The 10,970-nt window shown below is 40.9% G+C and overlaps 1 protein-coding gene across 2 annotated transcripts in view; it reads left to right on the top strand.

Moving 5' to 3' along the window:
* Positions 1-663: 663 nt before the first annotated feature.
* Positions 664-10,970, top strand: part of LOC115134398 (cytosolic carboxypeptidase 4) — a 153,167-nt gene continuing 142,860 nt past the window's right edge. The window contains exon 1 of one of the 2 annotated variants that reach the window (XM_029668313.2): positions 664-891. In XM_029668313.2, coding sequence (XP_029524173.1) covers positions 816-891 — 76 coding nt within the window. In that variant the 5' untranslated portion in view covers positions 664-815. The remainder of the gene's footprint in view (positions 892-10,970) is intronic. The other variant, XM_029668312.2, reaches the window with a different exon arrangement.

Raw genomic sequence — 10,970 nt, 5'->3', positions numbered from 1 at the left:
CGGGTAGAACCCTTTTGGAATCCTTTTTTCAAAGAGTGTAGATGTATTCTGAATGGAACAGGCCCATGCTCTTCTTCGATCGCCCTACTGGTTATGGAAAGTTCAGGACAAATAGTTTTGTGCATTAGTGTCGTGTTTGTTTTGATTGTTGTCATGGTTATATCCTTTGCAAGCTGCCACAATTCACTGGTATAGATAGACCTAATCAACAAACTGCATATGCATTGGATTGAACACGCTTACATTATGATTGATGGAAATTGTACAAATATTTACAACAATCTATTCTAAACAGCTTGAGTTCAAAGGAAACATTTGTTGCCTGTCTACTCACATTGCATACTAGAAATAATAGAAATCTCACCAGACACACACACACACACACACACACACACACACACACACACACACACACACACACACACACACACACACACACACACACACACACACACACACACACACACACACACACACACACACACACACACACACAAACTGAGGCTCCGTAGCAGTGTGCTACAACCTGGAACCCACAAGCTGATCTTGATGACAAGGGAGTGCTGGGGTGATTTACACTCTAGAGTTCACTTATCCATGTCACTGTTTGACGCACAAGAGGTCCAATGGGAGAGTTAACGGACAAGGGCGTTTTAAAACACAGCCAGGCACATTCCTCCAGTCAGAGCTCAATGGGTGGGCTGCCCCTGAGAAACACTTAGAGGACAGACAGTAGTGAGAGGAAGGAGAGCTGACCGAGCCCCCCTTGTACATGTATCATTTATTCCCCTTCTGGGTTAGACACAGCACAAACCATGCACCACTACAGCAAATGCAGTAACTTTACCTGGAACGGAACCCTGAAAGAGCTGGGTAACTACTCCTCCAGCGGTAAGCAGGATATGCATCCTTGATACAGTATGCATCCTTGATATGTCTTGAATGTGCTTTTGAAATCCCTCACTTGGCGCAGGTCTCGAATCATTCATTGAGAAGTGGTGAGAGTCAGGGCTTGACTTACACATGCAAAGCTCTCGGTTTATGCAATAATATTGCATGCATATCCTTTTTGTTAACACTGTACAGTGTTACCTTATTTTTTTATGTCAGAGACATTATTATTTTTAGTATCAGTGCAAACATGGATCCCATCATAGATTTGAATTTCACAATGTCTTGCGTGCTACTTTTTTAGAGGCTGTGATTCTAATTCATGCATGAGTTCAGTTTTATTACTCGGCATCCAATTGCCTCTCCCCCTTCTGTCTCCACAATGAACAACCACCACGGGTCTTGCAAAAATATATTTACCTTACTGATATCTAGCCTAGTAGTTTCAATGAAAATCTTGTCAATTAGATTTGATTACCTAATTAATGTTGTGTGTTGAAGTTAAAATACAAAAATGTTTCCTTCTTTCTGCCACATTACAAATGCTTCATCTGAATAACGGTGGTGCAGGCAGGCAGGTGCAGGATGGTACAGGATCCGCCAAGCTAATACCAAGATATGTCCAATGCAACAAAGTTGGGCTTCAACATCCTTTCTGTTACCTATAGGAACAGATACATACATTGCAGTATATATACAGTATGGTGTCGGCTATTAGGCCTACTTGGAAATATTTATTGTAACACCTACTTGATTAACCTTTTGGTGGAACCCAATACGATAGCACAACAGCAGTATCATGGTGTGTTGCTATTAGGAGATACACTTGGGACTATAAACAGAATCTCCATTTTGCTCGCTTCGGTGTACTGGATATGTATAGAAAGGTATGTCATCATGTCTGGGGTCTTTACAGGCCCATGCATTAAGGCTTCTGTGAACTCATTTCACCGGGAGCTCAGTTTTTAGATGCACCTGAGTAGCAAGCTGACAATGGCAAGCATTGCTATACAAATGCCCTTTACTTGTCCTTTCCACCCAGTCATTTCTATGGCGTTTTCCCTTTCATTATCAGATAATGTTATATTCGATGGTTATATCTGTTTCCACACTGTGTGTTGTAAAGTGACAAATAGGTTATACCAGGTTATACGGCATGAGTCAAGTATATTAAAACAGTGTTTAGGAGCAGTTGAACATATTGTGTGGGGATCAAGAGAGAGAAAGATATCAGCAGAGAGGTGACTCAGCAGAGACAGGGAGAAACAGAGCGAGAGGGTGGGGGAGAGAGAGAGAGAAATGCCAAGAACTACATGTCCCACAGGTGTAGGTCATAACTCATAGACCATGTATGTGTGTGGATTAGGGAGAGAATTTAGTTCTGTTGTGACAGGCAGTCACCTTGCTTAATTCGCTAGGCTGTAGGGATGAGAGCTATATCAAATGGTAGCAACTCCTCCTCAAGAAGAAGTAATTCAGTTGTGCGTGTGTGTGAGTTTGTGTGTGTCTGTCAGTAAAACACCTTGAACTTAACACTGAATCTTCAACACATCTTCATTTCATATTAGAAAGACATAAATGGCATCTAGCCTTGACAGCAGACATGTTTTGAGATTTTAATTATCTCAGCAATTCAATTTTAAATTCACATTCATTTTGGTATTTTGCTTGAAGCTGCTACTGCAAAAACCATATGAGAAGGGGAAAAATTGGTTTGATACCTTCTAGGTATGTATACTTTTCATGATTAGAGCATAGCACTGGTAGCGTGGTAATTTTAGCTATGACTGAATAGTGAGTCATTTGAATACATGACTGTTGTTCTTGTGCCACAGAGGGATTTAGGTAGCTTTAGTGTAAAAGCCAAAAGGCAGTACTTGTGTGTCACCAACGCTGAACACCAGTGCGGGGGTAATTCAACTCCAGGGTCAAATTGTTTCTTATTAATAGCAACTTATTCACAGAGCCATAGTTATCCCTCTGTGTCGTTCTGAGAGGAATCTGTTTGATGAAAGATACCTTCGGTCTCACCATCCTATCCCACTGTGAACGAGCCATTTGAGTCCTGGTTTACCCTGTGATGTGCTAATTAGCTAGGATTTAGGTTACCTCTAATTCATGCACCTTAACTGGACAAAGATGTCACTCTGTTGTGGCTCTGCAGATTAGCAATGTGATAGCGCTTCTTTGCAACTGTGGACTAATAGGTCCAATAGCCCTGGCTCGTGCTTCTGTGAGGAAAGATTTGTCTCCACAGCCTGGAGGTGGTTTCTAATTTCCCTCTGAAGTTCAAGGTCAAGTTTACCGTCTTCCTCCTCCTTGAGTTATTTTCAACAACGGACTAGTCACCTAAAGAAACAATGCTTTAAAGGGACAAATTACTTTCTTGCTTCTGAAATATTAGTAGGGTTATCTTGGGGTGTTGATATTCGCTGATATTGGACCTGTCAGAGAGCCAGTGAAACTTAATGAAGCCAAGGCTCCCATAATGCCACGGCATTCGTCCTCAGCTTTGTTTTATGACATACTAGGTTTCAATCTCCCACCTAAATATAGCTGCTGGAGCCAAAACAAGAAATTACCATCTGGTCACCTTGTCATCAGTTGACATTTTGACCTGAGGAACTGGATGTTTAACCCCTATTTTATAGTCATCCAATACTAAACATACAGGACGTCTTTCAGCAATTTCTGAAGCAGTAAGCAGTCATTTGACGTTTACAGCCACAACCCCCCGCGCAAATTCCTACAAGATCTCAGACGCAGGTTGTAGGTTAGATTTAGGAGTGGACATCCTTTATGATTTGACACCTGTCTTTTTAGGGGTCTATTTTAACAAACCAAATTCTATGCACTGGCAGTAGTGCTATAGGTTGATGGATCTACTATTGTCACAACCAGAATTATGGGCGCAGTAGCTGGTGGTAGCATGAAAGTGCTGGGTTTCGATGAAAAAACAATTTGAAGGTGTGTTGACCCCTCACTGGCCAATCAGAATGGCAAAATATGTGGTTGCTTCAAGTTGTGTATTTATGGTCTTTTATGTATCACATTATCATCAACTCCAATTCAAATGTTAGTCTGTTATAGCCTAGTTTGTTAAATAGCCTACAGTACCAAAATAACAAAATGTAGGCCTATCCCGTATTTGTTAAATATGTTGAACTTGTTTTTGAACTCTAATTACATGGCTTCAATATATTGTTAACATAGCCTTTGCACTGATATAGGCCTATTGTAGAATGCATTATGTATGAGCCATAGACAAGCCAAACGTTGTCAATAAGCAAGATTCAATTCACGATTGATAAGGCCTAAAAAGATTTGAATAAAATAAACTTGTTTTAAATAGGCTATGTGTAAATACAGTTGCAGGCACCATAATTGCTCCCTGTGGGCATATCATATTGGGCCTAAGACAGCGTAGACTATGGAGGGTTTTACACACATCCAAACTTTCCACATGAGCTGGAAAAATATCCAATATAAAGAGAAAGGGGAATGTCCACTCACCATTACTGCCCCCAAATATATATAGCTATAGCCTACCATCGCCATTGACATGGCCAGTAGCGGCTTTGCCACTTGAAAGGTAAACAAACAAACAGGCAAATATAGCCTAGAAGTGGATTCAGAACCAGCTATCGGAATTCCTGTGATTTGACAGTTAGGTAAGTGGAAGAATCCTTTTTGACAAAGTGATAAATGAAAAACAATAAGCAGTCTTTAAAAAATTAAATTTTCCTTAGCAGGCTTCCTACAGTTACTGACACCTTTCATGCAATGGGTATTGCACATAATGAGTCCAAATCTTTCACAGAAAAAATAAAAATAACGTTCAAAAGAAATAAAAAAGGTGAATGAGTGGTTTGCTGCTTGTAATATTTTAATAATACATTGGCAATGTACACAAGGCAGCTACTACTAATACCATAACCAACTGCGTTATCGCTAAGACCAGCTTTTGGACGGTCTTAAATATATCTATTTGTGCACATTGAAATTGGCATATCGGTGCAGGTTTTTAAGGAATTACAAACAAAATTGCAAACTATCGGCGTTTGACACTTGCACCTCCTTACCGCCACCCAAAAATAGAGCCCTTAGTGTGTTATGTCCATCGTTAAGAAACATTAGTGTGATTTAAGTCTTAGCTGTTATTGTAGAGTGTATACCGATGATGGTTGAAATGGGACAATTGGATGTAATGGCCACCAAGACGTGTTTCACAGCAAAAAAGGAGTAGCCCAGGAGATGGTGTAACCTTTCAGACCGTAACTTTTCAGAGACAACCTACACACCGGAAGGCAATGAGGGCAGAGGGACTATCTGAACGCTAGCATCCTAAAACGCTAACTGGGCTACGACTATTACATGGCTCAAAATGATGTTAAATATTAGGCTTCATACTTTAGCTGGACAACATTATTTTATTGTGAGGCATGAATGAAGCTTTATAGGGACAACTTGGCTCTACAGTCTATTACATGTTTGAATTTTACAGCTCATCAGAGACCGTTTCTATGCATAACCAACATAAGCGGTTGCTTAGGGCCCCACGGCCACTTGGCCAGATTTGATCGGCAGTTTTTCTCATGTTTTGTCAATCACTGCCATTCAGTCACTCAATTGATAGCTAAGTTAGCTAGCCAGCTATTTAAATCTTGTAATTGTTACAAGTTTTAGAAAGCTGGCTAGACTAATTTACCTCATGCCTAAATTACATACTGGGCACTCAAGGCACATGCCAAGTGGCCCTGACCTCAAGGGGCCCCCATTAATCATATGAAGATGGCATAAGTAATTGCAAAATGTATAGAACTGCAGGGAATTAGCCTTAAAACTGAAAAATCTTCTCTCCATCCAATGGTAAAATGTGTAGAACTGCAAGAAATGTGCACGCTTTTCTCTCACCCCCCCAACCCCCAATTCTTGTTTTTTGAATTGCAGAAAATGTGCTTTAAAACAGCAACATTTTCTCTACGCCCCATGGCAAAATGTGTAGATTTGCAGAACATTTACTTAAAAGCTGTACATTTTTCTCTCTACTGCCAATAGCAGGGCCACTAAAACGTTTTGCCCACAATGTGGGGGGGCCCCCAACCAAATCTTGCTTAGGGCCCCTAAAACGTCTATGCAACTAATGTAACCATTATATTGTATTGCCTGCATATACAGTACTTGATGACTGTATTCAATGTCCTTTTAGTATAAGGGGGATAAAGACAAATTTCATTCGCACATTTCACAGGCCAAACTGTAATCGGAGCACATCTTGATGTCTACATATAAAGTTCTCATGTTTTCTTGAAATGTTCGGGTCATCCATTTGATGCATGACCACAAATTGGCTGCTCATTGTAGCAAAGAAAACTAATAATAATTGTCAGACTATAATGTTTAATCTTAACACAACAAATTATTTTGCATCTGTGTCAGTAACCGATAAGTTAACACTGGGGCAAAGGTACACTTTTTACTCTGTTTCATAAACTACCATTCTGTTAGATAGTCTCCTACGCTGAATATGTTTTCTTTTTTCAAACATCTGAAGACTTGATGGGTAAATTATGCCCTTAGATTTAGAAGGCGTAAGAACACACTTCATGGATAAGAGCACACCACTTATTTAGTGTAATGTCCTGTACCAGGTTTCTATGACACTATCACAGCAGATTATCTTTTCGTTGGATCCCCCTGTTATCTCATGTCTATTTTCAATGTAATTGTCTTCCTTCGAATATCAGACGTAATTTGGCAAAGAATAGCTTCATTTCAATCTGCTTCCTCACTTTAATTATACAGTATGTTACCCCATAGGCTACACTGTGCAGCCTTCTCGTTACAGCCCCCCTCACGTTCATTGTAGGCATACTGTAACGAATCTCTTCGTCGTCTGAGGAGGAGTAGGAAGGATCGGACCAAAAACCACAAAACAAAATAACAAAGTGAAAGGAAGAAACGAAACAGTTCTGTCAGGTGAATACACAGAAAACAACTACCCACAAATCATAGTGGGAACACAGGCTACCTAAGTATGGTTCTCAATCAGAGACAACGATTGACTGCTGCCTCTGATTGGGAACCATACCAGGCCAAAAGCAGAAATACAAAACCTAGAACAAAAACCTTGAATGCCCACCCCAACTCACGCCCTGACCAAACTGAACAGAGACATAAAAAAGGACCTAAGGTCAGGACGTGACACATACAGGTTCATTGTAGATATGGCCTCTTTGGTCCCCTTGACGTGAGAAAAAGTGTACCTGGTCCGTACTCTGAAGGCTGCGGTGTAATAAGGTTATATCTGGTCCTAGCAGCTGGCTGCTCTCCTCTCTGGTTCCATCTCCGGCCAGTTTCATCTCCCTGCCAGCCTGGACTGTGTCGTCAGGAGGAGGGTCAGGGTGAAACATGGTGGACTTCTCAACCCAACTGGCGTCTCCATTCTGACGCCACCAACACGTACAGGAGACCTATACATCAAGCACATATAGGCTATACACTTAAAACACCTGTGCGCGAGCACACACACACACACACACACACACACACACACACATACAAACACGCAAAACACCCTCTCTTTCTCTTGCTCCCCCCCACTCTCCCTCAGATCGACACATTCTGGAGCCGGTCTTTCTCTGGCTCATTTGGCGTTAGGCAGTGGCTCATTTATTTTCCATCTGTTTGCTTTCATTAAGTTATTTCTGATTTATTGCTGCATTTGCAAGTCAATGGCTAGCAAGGTTACGTCCCTGCACCTTTCACTATACAGTAGAAAGGAATATGAACTCTCTATTGCATTATTTGCTGTTGTGTTAACTGTTTATGTTTAAAAAAGCTTACAGCTAGATAATGCTTCAAAAAATGTTATTTGGTTATTGAATATGCTATATTAAGATGAATGGATTATATTTACAGTATAGGAAGTGTTTTATGTACAGTAGAGTTGTATCCAGACTGTATTGCCTGTAGGGATCATAGCACTTTGACTAGACAACAACAGGGGAGAGAGAAAGTCTAAACACAGGGTGCTTCTATTAGTTTTTTTTGGGGGGTGGGGGATGAAATCAAGCCATGTGTCCTGTCCTTCAGCCTGACCCCTTGTGGTCTGTGGAGCCTTGGCTCTCTCCGCTGGTTCCCTTTGCCACCTTAATCCTTACTGTCACCCACCTGCCTTACGGCCAACTCTTTAGCCCATGAACTTCACAGTGCCCTTTGCATCCCCGTTAAATTCACAGTGGTAATCCCAACCTGACATCATTCAACCCATTCTGTTCTGCCCAAGGATACCCGTCTGTCTGAGTTTGTCTGCTGAGCACCCTGCTACAGGTCCAACAGGCAGTTGGGATTGGTCTCTGAAGACCGTCAACACATGGATGTGGCTTAGCATAGCGGAGAGAGTATTTTAGGTGTGTGAATAATGATCTCCGTCCCCTCAGCAGCAGGTCAACAGCACGTTGGATTTAGGGCGCTATCTTTGGTTGGATAGTTGAATGGTTCAAAAGAAGAAGGGGGGTGTTGTGGGGTATCCGTTGTCTTTGGGACGAGTGTAAAAGGGGGTTAATGCAGGAGGTGGTGGGGGAGCTGTATACCCAACCCAGCCGACCCCAGCAAGATCAGGCATGTCTCTGTATAGTCCACTACTCTGCAGGGAAGTCAATTCCCAACCGTGGAATCACTCATCCTCACTAGGCTCAGTCAACTGTATTTTCACTAAACCTAATTGTATTAACACAGTCATTTGCCTTGTCTGTTTTATCAGAGCAAAATGCCTTTTACGGATAGTTTTACAATCTGTACAACTTTTATCAGCCGGGTAATGAGCCGGTCAGATTGACTATGACTTCATCAAATGTTAAATTGAAACTCTCTTATGATGACAGAAATACTCATACTTATTTAAGTGTCCAAATTGTGATGGCTTGTAAAATCTGTGTTGTTAACAATATAATCGCTGTATAGTCCTGCAAACATTATTCCACAGATATTGCTATCAGCACCCACTTTGAACAGAGCTCTCTGACAGGTGGTCCCTCACAGTACACAATGTTTATTTTGGTGTACACACATGAATACACTTACAAAACAACTACATCCCAAGTTGCCCATGTTGGATAATGGTACACACTTTTTGTAACAAAGTTGGTATAATCTGTACACAACACTTCTATAGCATTAACAGTTTATTACCCCCATGATTTGATTAAGCAAGGAAAGGTATACTGGCCTCTAGTGTTTAGATCGGGCTGCGTGCACCATACGCAATTTCAATACTGAACAAAAATATAAACGCAACATGTAAAGTGTTGGTCCCATGTTTCATGAGCTGAAGTAAACAATCCCAGAAATGTTCCATACGCACAAAAAGCTTATTTCTCTCAAATGTTGTGCACAAATTTGTTTACATTCCTGTTCATGAGCATTTCTCCTTTGCCAAGTTAATCCATCCACCTGACAGCCGTGGCATATCAATAAGCTGATTAAACAGCATGATCATTACACAGGTGCACCTTGTGCTGAGGACAATAAAAGGCCATGCTATGGGTTATGGTAAGGGCAGGCATAAGCTATGGACAACGAACACAATTGCATTTTATCGATACCGTGATGAGATTCTAATGCACATTGCCATTCACCCACCGCCATCGCCTAATGTTTCAGCATGATAATGCATGGTCTCATATCGCAAGGATCTGTACACAATTCCTGGAAGCTGAAACTTTCTCAGACATGTCACCCATTGAGCATGTGTGGGATGCTCTGGATCAACACGCATGAAAGCGTGTTCCAGTTCCCACAAATATCCAACAACTTCGCACAGCCATTGAAGAGGAGTGGGACACCATTCCAGTTGCCACAATCAACAACCTGATCAACTCTATGTGAACTCTGTGAAAGAGGAGTGACTGGTTTTCTGATCTATGCCTCTACTTTTTTTAAGGTAACTGTGACCAACAGATTCATATCTGTTTTCCCAGACATGTGAAATCATTAGATTAGGGCCTAATCATCTTTGAAATTGTCGCATGTTGCATTTATATTTTAGTTCCATGTACAATAGGGACCATATGGACAAGCCATACGAGCATTCCAAGCCCCCCCACTGTGAAACTATGCAAAGTGTTCCCAAGACATGACATGTCTTTTAAATAGAAAATGGATATGAAAGTTTATACGCCTCCTGAAATACTATAAATACTACCTGTCCACAGTTTGATAATTTACATAATTTCCATCAATTCGTATTAATTTCCTAAGTTAAGCAGCTAAAGTTCTGTTTATAGAAAAAAACTGTAAACCCAGAAGAGCCACTCTTCAGGACATTATCATAAGGTTTGACATGCTAACAACAGGTTTTTAGACTCTGATTTATTCTATTGATATCTAAAATGCCAATCCAAATTCAAAGTGGTCCATCAAAGACTATTAAACATTGACCATAATGACTGACATCATTGGTTCGAGTCTTATTTTAGCTCAATAACAAGCAACATCTAAGGAAATGTACCCTCTGATGAACAGCTGAAATCCATATGGCGTTATAGAACATCTTAGCCATTCGTCACTCATCTTTGGTGAGGATGGGTAAGCTAAGCCTCCCCGTTTTATCAGCCAGCGCCGTACACATCCTTTAGCCTTGAGTTGGATCTCGGTCACCGCTATCAGAGCACACAGCACCTTGTTTCCCTAGACATCGGTCTGTCTGGACGATGTCTTCTAGGAGATCATGACTGTGCTGTGTACTGTAGTGGTTGTGACAGTAGCTCTGAAAAAAAATCAAGTCTGGACGTAGAGGTTGACCTTCAATGTTACAGTGGTCATAGAAAAACGATTCTAAAGCCAGTCAAACAACTAAAAGCAGTTGATTAAACAGTTGATTCTTTGTGTGCTCTCCAATGACTCATCAACGGTAGGCCTATGGGGGGATTCCTATTTAGATTTGTCCATATTCAGAAATGAATGTAAGAAAATTGTTAGTGAAATCGACATACTACTCATGTTACAGAGCAAGCTTCATATGAAACCAATACTTACTTTGTAGCACATACAGTACATAGGAAACATTATGAAGTCTT

The sequence above is a fragment of the Oncorhynchus nerka genome, linkage group LG9a, assembly GCF_034236695.1.
Source record: "Oncorhynchus nerka isolate Pitt River linkage group LG9a, Oner_Uvic_2.0, whole genome shotgun sequence".
Taxonomy (NCBI): domain Eukaryota; kingdom Metazoa; phylum Chordata; class Actinopteri; order Salmoniformes; family Salmonidae; genus Oncorhynchus; species Oncorhynchus nerka.
This window is presented reverse-complemented; position numbering and strand designations above follow the sequence as displayed.